Genomic DNA, 19,630 nt, shown 5'->3' with positions numbered 1-19,630 from the left:
ACAACAAAGAAGATAGTAATATACGTCTTGGTCTAAAAAAAAAATGTGATAACGGAAGCAAACGTGGTAAGCAAGAAGTTGTATCAAGTAATATTATTACTTTATCTATAAAAACGAAAACCAAGATTATGTGGTTTTGGTCGTTGGCTTTGGAGAGTCTTCTTCTTGAACCAAGATTTTCATGTGCACGTGCGTTTAGTCACTACTTCGTGTCTAACAACAGTTTCTTCTATAGACCAATATCCACATTAAACAAAATTATTTGTTAGACACACAAAACGATTGCTTCTAAAGATCCTTTGATTCTTATATCATAAACCTTTTTTTAATTATTGTAAGCATGCATTTTGTAGTGGTCTTGTGTGTGTAATCTATGTCATTTTAGATTCGCGTTAAACAATTTAGAATCGCGAAAAAAATGAATTTTTTTTTTTGGTTGAAGAAAAAGAGAATATAGACTTTAGCTAATTATTGCGGACCTTAAATGATTTGGAGACTATACGTACTTTGTAAATATAGTGAAAATATGAAGAAAAAAAAAATCTTTTGTTTTTAGTTTACTCAATGGAAAGAAAAAAACAGATCTCGTGGACGTGGTTGGGTAAAAAAGAGTGACCATGATAATGATTTACAAAAAACGGTTCAACCATACGGTAAAAACTTTGTTTACTGCGATTTATGATGGTTCATTTTTGTTCTTGTAGCTTTATTTTATAATTTTACTAGGCAACCAAAATGTTACCATATAGCATTTTTTTCCCTCTAATCGCACCTCTACTTTGTATGCTCTGATTGTCTAAAAAGCCCTCGACACACCCGAATTTTCTGACCATGACCAAATTTTATCTCCTTAACAGATCGTTTTTTTTTCTCTGTTTTCAAATTTCTTCAAATATTCAAAAGAAAACTGCACAACTGAAAATTAAAAGATTGAACATTTTCCACGTACTCAGTATCCGTGTCGCGTAGGGACTTTAATCTACATATATTGCCTCGTAAACCAAGAACCCAAGCCTACAAAAAGTGAGTAGGGGTATTAACGTAACTTAAACAAAAGGAAATAATCCGATATATTTTTTGGAAAAAAACAGTCATTTTCGAGAAACTTAAATGCATCATACAAATTGGAAAGACATAACAAAAATAAACATAAAAAATAAACATTTGTTCTCTTCCACTGTCTTGTCTACTGAATTAAGAGAGAGAGAGAGACGACGTTACAATATCTCTCACACGATCAAGAAAACTTCACATTCGCCGGTAAAAAAAAAAAAAATCATTCCTCTCAGAAAGAAAACAAAAAGAACTGTTAATGGAAGATTCTAGAGCTATTCCGTTCGCCGGAAATTTAGACCCTCGAGCTCAAGAGTTTGTACCTTTAAACCCTATCTCCCCTCGTTATTACTTTCCTTACACACCTCCTCCGCCGCCGCTTCCGCCGCCTCCTCCGTCGTCGTACGGAGTATCTCCGACGGAGCCAAGAGTTTTCACGTTCTTTAATCTCCCACCACATCCGATGATGTTTTCTCCTCGTCCTCCACCACCACCACCACCACCACCACGTCCGTGTTTTAACGGCGTTTCTGCCGTACAACGGCTTCCTCCGCCGTCAAATTCTCCGACGCGGTCTCTTTCTCTGATCTATGTTCCGCGTGACGTCACCGAGTCGACGGTGAGACGCGACTTGGAGGTGTTCGGCGACGTGCGTGGCGTGCAAATGGAGAGAATCTCACAAGGAACCGTGACCGTACATTTCTACGATCTCCGTGACGCCAAAAGAGCGGTTCGAGAGATTTGCGGTAGATACATGCAGCATCAAGACAGACTCGGAGTTAACGGTAACGGCGTGAGCGTTAGCGTTTGGAGCTCACCGTCTTCTTCATCGGCGCGTGGGTTTGTTTCCGGCAGACCTGTGTGGGCCCAGTTTGTTGTTCCGGCTACTAGCGCCGTTCCCGGTGGTTGTAACCAAGGAACGTTGGTGATATTTAACTTAGACCCTGAAGTCACTTCCGTTGCTCTCAGACAGATTTTCCATGTTTACGGTAATGTTTTTTTTTATTTGGTTGTTGTAATTTTCTATGTCTTGATTTTGTTTGATTTTTTTTAGTTTTGTTTCCTCGATTTGTGGATATGTCAGGAATTAAAACATTTTCGAAGACTAAAACATTTTTCAATTACAATATTAAATGAATCATGCCCTTGTTTACATGCGATGGACTATATTGGACTGTTTGTTTAATTATGTGAGAACATTTAGTTTGTAATTTTTATCTTCAGGTCCGATCAAAGAGTTGAGAGAGACGCCGTACAAGAAACATCAAAGATTCGTTGAATTTTACGACGTAAGAGATGCGTCGAAAGCGTTTGATCGAATGAATGGTGAAGAGATTTATGGGAAGCAAGTTGTGATCGAATTTAGCCGACCAGGTGGACTTATAAACAAGTTCAGGTCATTTAGGCAACCGCAGCTACCGCTTCAACCGCCACCAATTCTGGCTCCTCCTTTGAGACCGTTTGCAACTACTCTCATGAAGGATAAAGACAAGAATGTGAGCCCTAATCATGAAGTTGTTGTTGAATCTTCTATGCGTTCGTTGTGTATCTTCAATGATGATGATAATAAGACCCGAATGGAATCGGAAACAAAGAACAAGAACGTGGCTAAGTGTGGGAAGAAGAGACAGATGAAGAACAAGGAACCAAGTCAATTTCTTATCAGTGAAGAAACCTTGGATGATCCAAGTTGCAGAGATCCACGTACCACTTTGATGATCAAGAACATACCAAACAAGTACAGGTTTGGCTTTATAATCTAATTATTAGTATTTTAAAGTTTTAAGGCTTTTTTTCAATTATCAGTAATGTAAAGACTAGGATGGTGATCAAAGACTAAATCTTTTTAATCTTTCAATAAAGAATTTATATAGATTTAAAGTTCGAAGCTTTTTCAAACTCTAGGATGGTTGAATATTTAGATCTTTCTAAATTTTTTTATTAAAATATTCACTTGGATTCGTGTGCTAAGATGCTGTTTATATATTCAAAGATTTATATTCTAGATAAAATTCTCTTAATGTTCCATTAAGCTTTTGATTATCTTCTTGTTTGATATTGCATTAATTGACTAACATTTTCATATTTCAGATTCTTGTATGGTTCTCTTAATGAGATTCCATTTGAGCTTTTCTAAGGTTCAATATTGTTTTGTTTTGTTTTGTATAGTCAAAAGCTGCTGTTGAATATGCTAGACAATCACTGCATTCACATCAACGAAGCGATCACCGAGGAAAGCGATCATCATCAGCCCTTTTCTTCTTACGATTTTGTGTATCTTCCCATGGATTTTAAGTAATCAAATCAAAACCCATTGACTATATACTAGTAGTGGTTATTTTGATAACAATGATCATAACTATTTCTTTTGTTGTTATATTAGCAACAAGTGTAATGTTGGCTATGGGTTTGTGAACATGACGTCTCCGGAGGCAGCTTGGAGGCTTTACAAGACGTTTCATGATCAACGTTGGGAGGTTTTTAATTCGCGTAAGATTTGTCAAGTCACTTATGCGAGGGTTCAGGTATTCATACACATTACTGTTTTGAATTGAATCGCAAACTACAAAGCATCATGCTTGAGTTTAAACCCTTAAATTGTTCTGTAAAACGCGTGGAACTGTTCCACGAGATCCACATTTACCAAAGTTTAAGCTATAAGTTAAACCAAAGTCGTGAACTTGTGATAAACTGATAATTAAGTGTCACAATGTGTTTATTTTGGTACTTTTGACCGTCAAAAAAGGGTTTGGAGAATCTAAAGGAACACTTCAAGAGCTCGAAGTTTCCTTGCGAGGCAGAGGTTTACCTTCCGGTGGTTTTCTCGCCTCCACGAGACGGTAAGCAGTTAACCGAACCTGTCTCTATCAAAATCAACGGCTGCACCGGACTCATTAGTCATCATCTTGAGCCAGTGGACGGTCAAGATCACTATGTGAGTGGATCATGTAGCGGCAGTGATCATGATAACAGTCAGGAAGACGGATTTTCCGGCAGTAGCATAGATGGTGGCCGGAGTATCACCGTGAAAGGAGATACATCTTTGTAGGTGTTGTTTGAAATGTAAAACGTAAGATATCATAAGTGTAAGTAAACCTAATTTTGTTTAGATTTGCACCTGTTTTGTTGTTTCAATCTAAAATCCTTTTTGGTCATTAGACATGATTCAGTTTCTCATGCAAAGTTCTAAAAAGCGAAAGTTTGGGAGGATGAGCCAAATAACAATGAATTTTAAATTATTTAGATAAATTATTATGTGGTAATCATGGAATTAAACAGTATTTCGAATTTTTGTTTTCTATTAAATAGTGTGGTGCTGGATAGAATAGTATGACTAAATTGTGTTATTTCTTATAAACTGATCTGTTCAAAGTTTAATCCCTAAGCTACTCTACAAGAGCACAAATGTGCAGTTATAGTATGTAGGGGTCGAACCACAAAGACAAGAGATCACTCAATAAACCTTATAGAGATTGAATTACGTTAAACAGAAATATTGTAAATAAATAGCAATGCAACAGAATTAGACTAAGCAGCAATAAAAACGGTTTGTAAGATTCAGATGGATGGAGATTAGGCTTAGGGCGTTTCTCAGGAAATCAATGCATGCAGATCAATCGATTAGTCAGGGTTCAGGTTTAAGCACAATTCTTGAACTCGAATCACAGAATTATAATTAACCAACTTCCGTTGTGAGAATTATCTAAGTCAAAATCCTAGAATTCCAAATTCCTTTGCAAACCCTAAAGATTTAAACCAGCTTTAATGCTCAAGTTCGATATGTTCACAAAGTATCTAAACCAAATTCCTTTGCGAATAGCTACTTTGCTCACCCTAGGTTCTTTCCAGTTATTCAATTACACTTCCGTGTCAATTAAGCAACCTAAGATCTAAGTTCTAGGTGGCCAATCCAGAATTAGCTTTAAGAACAACCTATGGTGAAGAACTAAATAGATTATGAACCCTAACTAACCAATCAATCTAACATCCAATGAAATCCTTTATGAGAACCCTAAACCTAACAAGCAAACTACTCAGACATGGAGATTGAAGCAATAAGCATGATTGAATAGCTTGCAGTAAGCAGTAAATAGATTAATAAACAGGGGTTCGAAATCTTCTCTCTCCGGAACAGAGTTTCAGACTTGTCTCCCCAAAAACTCTCAAAAACAAAAACTCTCTCTAAGAAAATCTAAGGTTATCGTAAAAAAGGAATAAAAACCCTATATATATCTCTAAGACACGTTTTGGGCTTCCTTGAAAACGTTTGGGCCCAACTCCTTCTTCAAATAAAAAACAAAATCACGTTTTCCTTATTTCTGCAACAAGTGTCGTGCGTCACTCTCCATGGTGTCGAGCGTCACTAAAGCACAAAATCCATACTTGACGAATTTGATCCTGATTAAGCTCCAAAGTGCTCCAAAGTCTCCAGTTAAGCTCCAAACGTACCTATGACCTGAAAAGACTCCAAAAGACTCGAAAGACACTAAAAAGACTCTATAAATAAGACTTATACCATGGTTAAAAACCATAAAAACCATGATATATCAACTCCTCCAGACTTAGCATTTGCTTGCCCTCAAGCAAACATAACACCAAACAAGAGAAAGAAGTTTGAAAACACAGAGACTCAACCTTTCATTGGAACATCGCTTTTGACTGATCACCCTGCAACTCAACTACTGCTTCATCATTCCAAATCAAACCACCATGTACTTCTCCGTAGACATTCACAGCTTTCCAGATTAAGTCCAAAATTCCACAACATGGTCCATAAACCTTCATCGCTCGATCTCACTGATGATTCAGATGCCAAGAACCTTCTAGATTCTTTCCCATTCTGTACTCAAACAAATCAGCCATACAAACTTTGGTACTTTTCTCTCCCCCAGACTTATTCTTTTCGCACACTCATCATCATTTTTTTATGGCATATACTCGATAAGGGTAAAGCTGCAAGTACTGATGGTGTTTGCCACCAAGTCCCCAAGTTGTCCCCTTACCTTGTATCAAAGGTTTTCAGCGAATAGTGGGGTCATGGGAAACATTCCTACCCCTCACTTCCTTCCTTTGTGTGATCATTCCAACTTAGAAGTGAAATAATGGGATCCTTGGAAACATTCCTAGCCCTTCACTCCTAAACGAAAATCATCTCAATCTTTTCGCCTTTTTCTTTGTTTTTCTTCTTCTTAGCTCGTTACAAGGGAGAGAAATACCAACATTAAATTTCACAGAGGCTTTCATTGATCAAGTATGAACGAGGAATCAAGCTCTAAGGCATTAGTCACATCAGCGAGTTAAAAGTGAAGTTCAGAACTTAGCTCAGGTTAGTGGATTCTGTTGGAAACATGAACGCCTCTAGTGAACTGGTCAGCCTTTGGATTTTTCATTAGTCGGATCTAGACTGAATCTGCAGCAGTGGTCACTTAGGTGAAAGGTCAGCACAATAATTCCAGGAAAAGCATCATGATCTCCAACAGGTTTTGACTCAAAAACGTTTTGACACAACTGACTCTTAAGAAAAACAAACACAATGTCAGCAACTACCTCCCCCAGACTTGAATAACACTGTCTCCAGTGTTATCTAGTCCGAAGGTGGCGAAACAAAATAAAAGAAACAGAGAAACGCAGGAAAAACAGAGAACTTACCTGGCTGCAATGATGGTGTCGCGCGACACTGATGATAGTGTCGTGCGACACTTGTTCTCCTCGTACCGAATTGCAGCAGATCCATCCGAATTTCTGGTTCGACTCCGGTTATCTGATTTCCTAATTTTTTTTTTTTTTTTTTCAATAAAGGTAGAAAATCAAGTGACAGGCGACACCGAGTATGGTGTCGCTCGACACCAGCCCTGTTTCACCTAAAACACGAAAAAGAAAAACGAAAATCAACTGAAACAAAAGACTTATTTACAGACTCACCAGTGGATTGCCTTCCACCAAGCGCTTGTTTAAAGTCATTAGCTTGACTATGGATAGACTATGCATCTGGTGGATCAGACAGTGGCAAAGAGTGCCTCTGTGAAATTCGTCTCATCCATGGTGGTGTGTAAGCGTTGTGCGCATGAGGTCGTCCAAGGAATGCAGGAATAGCACCAGGGTGAGATCTGTGTTTGGGTGGCCTTGACCTATTCCCTGCAATATCATCAAACGAAAAACCAAGTGCTCTACGATAATCTCGTAGCTTGCGTCGTGAGACAGAGCCTGCATCCTTTGAATCAGTTCCAATGATATCACGAGAATTAGGCTTAGGCTCAAGAGGTGCGTACCTTTGCTTTGGTGGAGATGGATGGAGTGCAATGTTTGGAGCTTCCTGATCAACAGCAGTCACTGGTTCTGTAGACGTTTTCGTCAACTCAGATTGATCTCTCACCATCTCAGCATCAAACACGTTCTGATCTCCAACTATCACTTCAGGTATTGCAGTGACTTGGAATGTCTGACCATCTATGGTGGGATCCTTCAGCTTCTCCATCTTGAAAGTCATGATGGTATCTCCCAGGTGGAGATCAAGATTACCATGCTTGACATCAATCACCGCTCCAGCTGTAGCTAAAAACGATCTTCCCAGGATAAGAGGATCTTTGGGTTCCTCTCCATATTGCAGAACCACGAAATTTGTAGGAATTATGCAATCACCAACTTTGATTGGAACATCTTCCAAGACACCTTTTGGGATTCTTTTAGACCGATATGCTAGGATCAAAGAGATCTTAGTTGGCTTGAAGTCAGTCATCCCAAGGCTAACAGCTACAGAGTGTGGCATGAGGTTGACACTCGAATCAAGATCACACAGCGATCTCTTGAACCTCTCTGAGAAGATAGAGCAGTCCAAAACAAAACTTTCTGGGTCCGAGAGCTTTTCTGGAATCTTATTATGAATCACAGAACTGACATGTTCAGAGATCATCATCGCTCCTTCCTCATGACCCACATTATTAGTCACCATCTTCTTCACATAGTGTCTGAGAGTAGGAGCAATCTTCACAGCATCAACCAAAGGAATCTCAATCACAAGCTTCTCCATCAAAGCCTTGCATCTGGCATCATCTAGCTCCTGCTTGGACTTCCTAAGACTCCTTGGGTAAGGAACCTTAGGTTTGTAAACCTTTTCCTCAGCAGATTTCGGACTTTGAGCAATATTAGCTTTGCTCTGCAATTGGTGACGCGCGACACTGGTTGTGGTGTCGCTCGACACTGGCTCTGCAGTTTCGAAATTTTTTTTAGATTCGTCAAACTCCACGATTTCATCCTCAGAAACACCCTTTTTCAGCACATGAATCAACTTTTTACCACTCCTTGACGAGATGGCACTGCAGTAATGCCTAGGATTGGTATCAGTCTTCCCAGGAAGGAATCCTTCTTGAATTTTTACAGACTCTGCAGTCTGAGCAACCTGAGTATCAAGCTTCTTGACATGAATGTTCAGAACTTCAATTTTTCCATTCAGATCCAGATACATAGCATCAATCTTCCCATTAAAGTCCACTGTCATCTTCTGCTGACCTTCCAAGATCTGTTCCAGCATAGACTTCACCTCATTATCTGGAGTTTGAGGAGGAGGAGAACCATAGTTTCTTGAAAAACTGTTGTTGGAGTAGGATGTCTGGTACTGAGGTTTGGAGCTGTAACCAGAAGAGTTCTGATTACCTGTGAAGGTACTCCTCTGCTTATTTCCATTGTAATTCGTGTTCCCTTGCCCATAACCAAATCTCTGATCCTGAAATCCAGCTCCATTGATGAAGTTAACATCTTCTTCCTCAAAAGCTTCATCTGGTCCGAAATTCTGAACTCCTGCAGTGTATTTGACAGATTTCTTACCCACAAGAAGACTATGCACAGAGTCAAGCTTAGCCTTCACCTCAGCAATTTGCGATCCATCCATGTTCCCAGCCTGCTTCCTTCGTTGATAGTCTGCATTCTTGGTACTATTGCTAGATGCCAAGTTTTCGATGAACTCAACAGCTTCGTCTGGGTATCTGGTGTTGAAGTTTCCATTGCTCGCTGCATCAAGAGCCATCTGATACCTCCAGTCGATACCTCTGAAAAAGATACCCAACAATTGCACATCGCTGAAGCCATGATGGGGGCAGTCTCGTTGGTACGATTTGAATCGCACCCAAGAAGCTTTGAATGCTTCAGTTGGTTCCTGAGAAAAAGATGAAATTTTCGTCCTCAACTCCTCAGACCTAGCATCATCGAAAAAATTGTGCAGGAAGGCATTCCTGGTCTCTTCCCAAGTAGTGAGTGATCCTGGCTCCAACTGCTCCAACTGCTTCAACCAGTTAGCTGCTTCTCCAGCAAGAGAGTAAGGAAACAACTTGCAGAGGAGGAAATCGTTGGACACTCCATTGTATTTGATGCTGGTGACCAAGTCCTCAAACCTCTCGATGTGATCCATAGGGTGCTCATGAGAGTGGCCATGGAAAGGATGCTGACCCACAAGAGTGTAGTACACAGGTTTCAGCTCAAAATCGTTTCTTTGAAACGCAGGGGCGCGAATCGCAGAACGATTTGCATAGAACTGCTCAGGCCTGTTGTAATCTCCAAGTGTTCGTCCACGACCAGCTGCAGGTGCAGGTTCCCTTACATTCCGATCATCTGGAGTGTTCCTCTGATGTGGAACGATCACAGCATTACCACGCGGTGCAGGTGGTGGATTCTGGTCAACAACATCCACTGGTAAAGGTGCTGGTGGAATGATGTTGCCATCTCCATCAAGCCTTTGGCCTCTCGCATTGCACACATGACCCTCTTGGTCTCTCCAGACTCCAACATCATCACGAACAAGTCCATTGGCGTTTTCCATCATTGACGGATCTCTTGCTTTCCTGTTCGTTCGCTCTAACTCAGCTAGCTCTTCGTTGCTCAAATTCACTAGTGGGATGTCCTTGTTGCTTCTGGTTCCACGAGTATGCATAAACCTGAAACACCAAAAACAAAGAGAGAAAACGAAATAAGTAAATTAGGTTATAAAAAGAAAGGTGTCGCGCGACACCGCGACACCACTTCCGACACTAGGTCGAAAAACTTAGTCGAAACTCAAAAACTAGGTTTAATAGCGAAATCAAGTCCCCGGCAACGGCGCCAAAACTTGATCTGCTCAAAGTTTAATCCCTAAGCTACTCTGTAAGAGCACAGATGTGCAGTTGTAGTATGTCGGGGTCGAACCACAGAGACAAGAGATCACTCAATAAACCTTATAGAGATTGAATTACGCTAAGCAGAAATATTGTAAATAAATAGCAATGCAACAGAATTAGACTAAGCAGCAATAAAAACGGTTTGTAAGATTCAGATGGATGGAGATTAGGCTTAGGGCGTTTCTCAGGAAATCAATGCATGCAGATCAATCGATTAGTCAGGGTTCAGGTTTAAGCACAGTTCTTGAACTCGAATCACCGAATTATAATTAACCAACTTCCATTGTGAGAATTATCTAAGTCAAAATCCTAGAATTCTAAATTCCTTTGCAAACCCTAAAGATTTAAACCAGCTAAATGCTCAAGTTCGATATGTTCACAAAGTATCTAAACCAAATTCCTTTGCGAATAGCTACTTTGCTCACCCTAGGTTCTTTCCAGTTATTCAATTACACTTCCGTGTCAATTAAGCAACCTAAGATCTAAGTTCTAGGTGGCCAATCTAGAATTAGCTTTAAGAACAACCTATGGTGAAGAACTAAATAGATTATGAACCCTAACTAACCAATCAATCTAACATCCAATGAAATCCTTTATGAGAACCCTAAACCTAACAAACAAACTACTCAGACATGGAGATTGAAGCAATAAGCATGATTGAATAGCTTGCAGTAAGCAGTAAATAGATTAATAAACAGGGGTTCGAAATCTTCTCTCTCCGGAACAGAATTTCAGACTTGTCTCCCCAAAAACTCTCAAAAACAAAAACTCTCTCTAAGAAAATCTAAGGTTATCGTAAAAAGGGAATAAAAACCCTATATATATCTCTAAGACACGTTTTGGGCTTCCTTGAAAACGTTTGGGCCCAACTCCTTCTTCAAATAGGAAACAAAATCACGTTTTCCTTATTTTTGCAACAAGTGTCGCGCGTCACTCTCCATGGTGTCGAGCGTCACTAAAGCACAAAATCCATACTTGACGAATTTGATCCTGATTAAGCTCCAAAGTGCTCCAAAGTCTCCAGTTAAGCTCCAAACGTACCTATGACCTGAAAAGACTCCAAAAGACTCGAAAAACACTAAAAAGACTCTATAAATAAGACTTATACCATGGTTAAAAACTATAAAAACCATGATATATCATAAACTCATCACTTAATAACGAGCTCTTTTGTTCAAATCATTGAGAATTCACATAATCTTATAAAAATTCATGATTATTTTATCTAAGTGTGTTGAACTTCATAGTTATCCATTTTGCTTCTCTTTTGGATAATGTATAAGGAAAATAGTAATATGTTGGAATTTAAATTCTTTAATCTTAAATGATATGGTGAAAATTGGATTGGAGACTAGGATTGGGTTGACCTTAAGGGTAAGAGTGAAAATACTAACTTTGTTTAGCTGTCTTATTTCAGTGACCTGTGAAAGGGACAATTGAAAGGAGGGTACTGTGCTAGTGATGATCACATTCTGTATCTCCCTCTGATTCATGGGGTTTTGACACGTGATGATATGTCCACCTTTCATATGATGCCTTGATAGTGATCGTTGACTACAATTTCTAATCTTCTGATGTTAACTGAATCTTGTGATGTTTTTTAGATGTGTTCAGCTTGGGAAAATATAAACTTTCAGGTTTTTAGGATTATGAAATACTGAAATCCCGAATAAGAAATCATTCTTTAGGGTATTTATTTGACTGATTTGGATTTATTTTTGTCTTTAATTATTAAATCCAATCAGAATTTAATTTCTTTTTAAAAGTGTCTGGTATAATCGTATTAATAAGTTTAATTAGACCAAATCCGATACAAGTTCAGTACCCCAAATTTTTTGTTTCTGGGAAAAACACATTGGTCTTGTCGTTTCAAAATATAATCTTTGTTTTTATGTTATTTAACAATCTAACATTAATCGAAACTAGTGGTCGTTCCCGCGCTGCGCACAGGATTTTTATGTTAATTGTTAATTAATTTGGTAAACACAAGTTGATGATATCGTTGACCAAAAAAAAAAAGTGGTGATATTTGTCGAAGTGTCTAGAACAGGTTTCATTGTTTTCCCCTTTATATTCATGATTCCCAAAATAGTTGAACCGATTTTGTTGGTAAATACGTCCGAAATTGAAGTTCAATTTTCTTCTGCTACATATCCCAAATTAGATATCTCTCGCTGCAACTCATTGTTTGTCTGTAAATATTGTGGCATTTCCTTCGCAAATCCCTTTGAAACTCACATTCTTAATTGCGGTAATTGTTAAAAGCCTTCGCAAATCCCTTTCAAACCCACATTCTTAATTGCGGTAATTGTTATTCCTTTAATTTCTTCTTCTACGAATGCTTTATTTGTTTTGTAAATTTGTTGTTGTCATCTTTGATTTTGTGGTTCTTAATAATTAATAGTGGTATTACTTCCGCTACATTCATGTATGTTTGTTTCGTTAAAAAATGTCCAAATGTTTTTTTTGTTTTGTTACTCTTATTTGCTAAATTTAAACAACAATTGCGAGAACATCTGATCTGTAGCTTGTGTGTTTTGCTCCTCTATAAATATGTCCCTCGCTTCCTCTTTTTATCTCCGATGTTATTTGTGGTTGTCTTTGTTCCTGCAAATTTTCATTACATATGTATTTGTTTCACCATCCTGGTTAATAGTCATATCTTATTGAGATGTATGTCCACTATTACCTCTCCTTTATCTTCTCTTTTTTCTATCTGGACCGATTTAGACACTCTGTATTTGAGAGATGGAAGACATTTGCCTGAGTATTTCTCCTCTCTGCGCCATTTTCGTTTTCTCAATCCTCCCTGAAAAAATAGTGTTCGTTGATGGTAAGATTCTGTTAGTTTTGTGTAATATACGTTTGTTGCTGTTGGGTTTATGTTGAATTAGTTTGTTTGGAAACATCGTTTTGTCATGAAATGTTGAATACTCTATATAAGAGTTCCTATGCAATCATTACATGTATATTACATTGTTCGGCATCCTTTTCAACTTAATTCTCTACCTGTTTTCTTGTGATTATTTGGTCACTAAATTGCTTTTAACAGAATACGTACCTGAACTTGTTGGCAGATCTCTGAATGCTTCTTTGTAGACAATGTTTGTGACAGATCTTCTCCCTCTGTTTTTTTTTGTTGTGTCTAGGATTGTAAGACCCTTTGGTGAAGTGACTCTTGATAAGGCGACATATAATTGCCCATGGGTGAATACGGGGTTAGGCAAATATAATGCCATTGTGTTCAAGGTTTGTCCTTGACTTTTATTAATAGTCATTGCATAGCAAATTCGAACTGGAAACTGCCGCCGTCTTAGAGTGAATGGATGCTCAGAATCTCTAGGGGATAGAATAATTCTAGGGATCAACACTTTTTTTCTTTCTGCTTTGTCTGAAAGTATCTCTGCTTCGATTACTTTCTCTCCCAGTCGAGTGACAATAAGCCTTGTTCCATTGCATAACCCTTCTTTTGGGTTTAGATTTCTTAGAAGCATGATTGGAACACCAACTTTTAGGCACAACCGATGTGATGGTAAACCTGGGAACTCTAATGCATTCAAATATTCTAAAGGATAAGTCATCTCAAATCCTCCTGCATTTTCTTCTTCTTCCCCTGAACCTCCTGCATATGCTTCATCTTGTCCAACACTGTCACCGCTTAAGTACTCTTTCTGTGGTCCTGGTACTTTAGATAGTAGATAAGCGTTGATTTCATCGACCGTTTCATTCCGTGGTGTTAAAATAGCAGATTCTCGAAGCTTGGTCAAATCTTGGTATGCTTTTTCAAAATATGGAAAGACTGATTGACATAGCACCTCTAGTGGATTATTTGTTTCTGGAAGCATCAGGGCATCGTCAATTTCAATGTTGTCCTCTTCTTCATAATCATCTGGTCCCTTTTTTTTTTTGGTAGCAAGTCCATCTCCTACTTGCAAGATCCACTCCGCAAAAGCAATTTCATCTGGCTGTAATCTCATATTTTTTGACAACAAATACTTCTCACATGATCCCCATAGGTATGACCGATTGATGGCAGCAGAAACTGTTTCCTGTCTTGTTCCTTGTGGTATCACTGGTAAGATTTGTCTGAAATCACCACCTAAAAGCACTGTTTTCCCACCAAATGTTTTCCCCAATGCTGCTTTTTCTCCTTTTGATAAAATATCTCTCATTGTGCGATCCAATGCTTCAAATGTATGGCGATGTGCCATAGGGGCCTCATCCCAAATGATAAGATCCACTTGACTCAGTAAATGAGCTAGCTTTGATCCAGTGTTTATATCGCAAACAGAATCCTCATGTAGAGTTAGTGGTATTTTGAATCTTGAATGTGCTGTCCTCCCACCTGGTAGCAGTAATGCTGCAATGGCCGATGATGCAACAGGCATGACCATTTTCTCCATTGATCTTAAGGCAGATATAATAGTCTTGTACAAAAAAGTTTTCCCGGTTCCTCCTGCTCCATAGATAAAGAATAATTTTCCCTCTTGATTTAGCACTGATTTGAGCACACTATCGTAAACGATTTTTTGGTCCTTGTTGAGCTTCTTCAATAACTTCTCATGTAATTCCTTCTCTTCAGTAATATTGAAGTGAAACTCTTGCGTAAGTTTTGAGTTGTTGATTTCTTCCAAAATCGTCTTGTTTGGTTTGGGCATATCTGAAAAATCCATTAATGATCTGTCATGCTGACGTAGGAGATTCTCAATTTCAATCAATGTGTAATGTTGTAGTTGTGGGGATTCTAGTTGTAGTTTTGGGAAACTCAGAACTTTTCTTTGTTTCCGCAACACGTCTTCTGCCATGTTTTCCCAACAATGATTCCAAAGTTTGACTGGTTCTGATACCTCACAGTATATCAACATCAAGACAAATAGGCATCTGAGTAGGTAAGCTGTTGCCCATTGTGATGACTCATCCATGGCATCATGCCATTCTTTGTCCTCCTCTAGCAAACCCCTAGCATAGCATGCAGCTTTATAAGAAGTCTGTATTTGGCCTCCAACCGTCTTTAAATCATCAAAACTTGTTGGCCCTCTCGATATGTTGACCAAAATTCGAAGATAGTATAGTTCACCAGCGCTTGGTAGAATGTTGACAATTCTGCCAATGCTCCCTCTTTGCTTTCTCACTGAATACATTTTGTCTTTATTATTCCATGTGAACATTGTTAGGAGTTCGACATATCTTAATTTCCTGGAATCTTCAGAGATCTTATTTAATTCAAACCATTCCGTAAGCATTGTCCTCCCATGTGCATAACGAAATTGCACATTATCTAATGTTTCTTCCTCATCAAATACTGTACTTTGCTGTCCAGGCAGGTGAATTGGTAGCTTTTGAACTGCAGGGTTGTGGTGGTGAATACTGAATGTAAATATTCTCCACATGGCTTCACATGCTGATAAGTACCGACAATCCAAATAATCATTTATTTCATCCTTTATTTTCCCCTTTCCGCCGCGACCTTGTGTTCCTGCATCCTCATTGCCTTCTTTTTGGATGATAAATGTAGCTCTATCCACTCCTTTTGTAATGTATTTGAAGAGATATTTAATGGCTGAAGACTTATTGCACCATTCAACATTGATGTGGGCTTTGTACTTTTTCAGAAGCTTGACATTGTGTGGCACGACAAATCGGTTATCCAGTTTGGTCTCTCCCTTCATCACAAATCTGCCATTTTTTCGCCTTTGATATAAAGCATACCCTGACTCGTCAAGTCTTGTGTTCTGAACAAATGGTCTCGGGTATTTTTTCAAACATTCACCTTTTTCCATGCAAGGAGATCTTGGACGGTCCTTTCCACAAGGTCCATGCATCATGTGTTGCTCTACAAGTGTGTATGCTTCTGGATCTTTTTCTTTATCCGGGATTTCTGCAGAAATTAAGCTATCTATATCCTCTGGTGTTGGGTTTCTTAGATTTCCCTGTAGCCACAAAAGGATGTGTGCGTGTGGTAGTCCTCGTTTTTGGAATTCTATTGTGTATACCACTGTTTTAAAGGGACAAAATATATATTTTGTGTTAGTGGTTTAGTTTTCTAGTATAATTATTTCAGAGTTATTTTAGAGTATCTTACCTGCGACTGGCTTTGGGAAAAATTTGCCTTTGTTGAAGTCTGCTAACAGCTCATCCAGCTTTATCTTGAAAACTCTGCATTCTAAATCCGGCCTATCATTTGCTGCATCTTTCCCATATGTCTTCAAATGGTTTGTGATTTCTTCCCACTTTGGATTAGTGGTCATTGTTATGAATAAATCTGGCTTTCCGTACCACCGACATATTGCCATTGCGTCATGGTATTTTTCCACCATGTAACGTGGACTTCCAGTATAGCTTGCTGGTAATATCACCTTTTTTCCAATTGACTTTGCATCTGTGTCACCCCTGCTTACTGCATCTTTGACGTTGTTGTAGAGTTCAGCTCTCAATGTTTTTTGATTGTTGCGATACCAACGTAACCGTTCTTGTTCGATTGATGTATATGCGTCGACTATATATTGATGCAGTAGTCGTTTTGATCTCACAATTGTCATCCCCTCTGTTAGTCGCGTCTGAATCTGATAAGCATAAAATTCTCGCTTAGTGATGAATGTTCTCTTCCTGGTATTCCTTTCCCTTTCAGCCACAAGTATTCCTTCGTGAAATCCAATGTCGCCGTATGGAAATAATAGTGGATATTGTAGAGACATGAACAGAGGGTGTAAATCACTGATCTTTTGTAATCCAGATGACTGATGCCTTACAATCACATCCCTTTCTCCTATAGTGTTTTCAAAATCCCCCACTATTAAACCTGCTATTTCATCCGTTGTTGGCAAGTCATATTGCCTGCCCCGTTTCTTCTGGCCGATTAACCTTATTCTCAGCTCTTGCGAATCCCCTTTTTCATATTCGTCTCTGGCTTTTCTGAAAACCTTTGCCAAACTATTGTAAGTATCTACTGTTGTAATAAGATCCCTCACAATATTCTCATCTAGTTCACCGACTGTTGTAGTCCTATTTACCGTTGAAATTCTGTTTTTCACCTCGTTTGCTGTATCAAAAATGTATAGCTGCAAATACTTTGGGGTTTGTCCTTCTTCTGGCACTAAAGATCCAATTCTATGGTAATTCTGCCCATGAATTCTATAAGTGAAGGGACCTCCACCTTTGTTCATCACAGATTTATCCAACTTTGCACCCATTGATGTGAACGCCAGGAGTGAATTGAAAATCCTTATATTTTGCTGGTAGTGAGATGATTGAATTTGCAGTTTCTTCAGTATTGGTGGTGGTTGTGGCTCCGGCGATAATTTAACCCGTCCTTGTTGACAACATATAGTAAATAGTGGAACTTTGTTTGGTCCTTTTGTTCCCATTTGCTCTTGTTTCCAGACCAATGCGTCACAAAATGGACATTGTTTCATTCCGTTAATGCCTTCGGAATGAGCTGTTGAAGATTCAGGTGTGTCTTGTTTTTCATTGCCTACAATTGTTGGAAATTTTAAACATGTGCAATAGTTATATTTTAAAGCGTCTGTTTTTTTGTTTACCATTTCTTTGTGGAGGTCTTCCTTTTTGTTTTCTATGTTCTCTCTTGGATTGTATAATAGCACGTCGTATTTGGCGGGCATTGCTTTGTTCATCTGCAATTTTTTTTGGTTAATATGTTTTACATTAGGTGGACATGAATGATTGTCGTTTCTCAAACCTTTTGCCACCTATAATTACCTCGCTTTTGTGTAATCCAGGGTGGACAATTTGCAGTTGACGCAGCTACACCTGTATCAAGAGTGAACGTTTTTGTAAGTTGCTTCTGCTTAATATTTTAATTAGCACTGAGCCAAAGTTAGGTGCTTCGATATTCTGATTATAATTTTGAATCGGCAAAAAACTTACTTGTCCCAATTAGATTGGTAAGAGGGTCGTCTGTAAAATATGTTTTCCTTCTTTTTGTCTCTTCTGTCTTGGTTACCCGTTTGCGTTTTCGATCTGTTAATTTATCACCGTTCATCATGACTCAGTACTCTCAGAGGCTACTTTTTTACTGCTGTTCATTGTTGTTATGATTGCATTTTGGTGGTGATATGTGGTTCTCGATGTTTTTGATTTTAATATTCTAATGTGTTGTAGGGGTTATGTTGTGGAATAGAATGTTAACCGTCAGACTTGTTGCACCCTTAATTGTTTATTGGTAATTTTAGGTTAGAAGTTGATGTTTGATCTACCTTTTTTAAAAGGTCTATTGTTTAATTTTATTTAAATTTTGTTTCGGATGGCTCTTCATTTCGCCACATTTTAGTTAAAGCTCTTTATAACTATTCATTTACTTAATTTTTTTTGGTCAGTAATAGAAATGTTTTATTACAAACATGATTGATTCACTCCTGTATGCTCGCCATGAGTCCCTTTTTTAATTCGTTAGTGGAGGCATTCTTTGTCGATTTGTTGTTATTATTATTCTTTTGAAGTTATATATTTCCGGTTTCCTTCATCCATAGTGGTTAGTCATCTTGGAATTTAAACCCTTTTTTGTTGTTTCTGCTGAAGTGTAAATTTTGAAGGAAATTGAAAGGCTTGTTTTATTGATTTTGCTAAGCGAAGCCTATATTTTTTTGAAGTAAATTATTGTTTATGATGATTTCTGTGGGAGCACCCTTTTTTGCTTGTAGAAGCCAAAATTTAAATGTTTAAAGTAATCATAAAGGAGTTGGAATTATTACAAAATATTAAAAAACTTCACCGCCGTGAAGTATTGCAAACATGGATAGATATAAAAATGCAGAAACAACTTGCTCTCGGTGTGTATACGACCGTAGACTCTTAAACTGGGAAATTTTTAAAACATAGTTTCCAACTCCGTCTCTTTGTCACTTTGTGAAGTTACATGACACAGAAAAATTTTGCCATTTGCTTAAAGTAGAAACACTCTGCGCATGTGTTCTCAAGATCGTGGAGGTGGCAAACTTTGGTAGGTTTCATTTTCCTCAGTGACCTGAGATAGCATCTTTTTTTGGATACTCTTATTCCATGCAATGATGTCTTGATGTTTTTCCAACAGGTGTTCACCGTTGTTTTGTCTTCCGCCCATTTGAGTTTGTCGAAATATGTTTTCCCTTCTGCAGTCTCCCCTTTGCACAATAAGATAATTGGTTCATTTTAGAAATGTAGTGATCAAATTTTACACGATTTCGGTTCTCGAGAACGTTAACCAAAGTATTTTGGTGCGTATTTTGGTTTAATAGTGAAGAGCACATTTGATATGTTAAAAAACCGTCTGGAATCCCTTTATTTAATTTTAAAGTCTGGTCTCCCGAAGAGACTCAGTGTTAATAAAAAAGAAATGGACTGAAAACGATAAGAAACTAAGTGCATGAAATTTAAAGCAAGAGAACGGAGACGCTGATTATTTCTGGGAAGACGGTTAGACACTAAGCCCATCGTAGGAA

The 19,630-nt window shown here is 38.3% G+C and overlaps 1 protein-coding gene and 1 non-coding gene across 2 annotated transcripts; both read left to right on the top strand.

Annotated features, from left to right (window-relative positions):
* Positions 1-1,312: 1,312 nt before the first annotated feature.
* On the top strand, positions 1,313-4,102 carry LOC18011975 (protein terminal ear1 homolog). Its single transcript, XM_006395522.1, has 5 exons — positions 1,313-2,042; positions 2,278-2,797; positions 3,223-3,348; positions 3,437-3,578; positions 3,800-4,102. The coding sequence occupies exons 1-5, from the start codon at positions 1,313-1,315 to the stop codon at positions 4,100-4,102; spliced, it is 1,821 nt and encodes a 606-aa protein (XP_006395584.1).
* A 5,026-nt stretch (positions 4,103-9,128) lies between these two features.
* LOC112083768 lies at positions 9,129-9,235 on the top strand. The gene has a single exon (XR_002897896.1). It is a non-coding gene; the product is annotated as a small nucleolar RNA R71 (small nucleolar RNA).
* Positions 9,236-19,630: the final 10,395 nt, after the last annotated feature.

This window comes from Eutrema salsugineum, unplaced genomic scaffold (assembly GCF_000478725.1).
Source record: "Eutrema salsugineum unplaced genomic scaffold, Eutsalg1_0 scaffold_6, whole genome shotgun sequence".
In the NCBI taxonomy this organism is placed as follows: Eukaryota; Viridiplantae; Streptophyta; class Magnoliopsida; order Brassicales; family Brassicaceae; genus Eutrema; species Eutrema salsugineum.
Note: the sequence above shows the minus strand (reverse complement) of the source record. Positions and strands in the feature narration are given on the sequence as shown.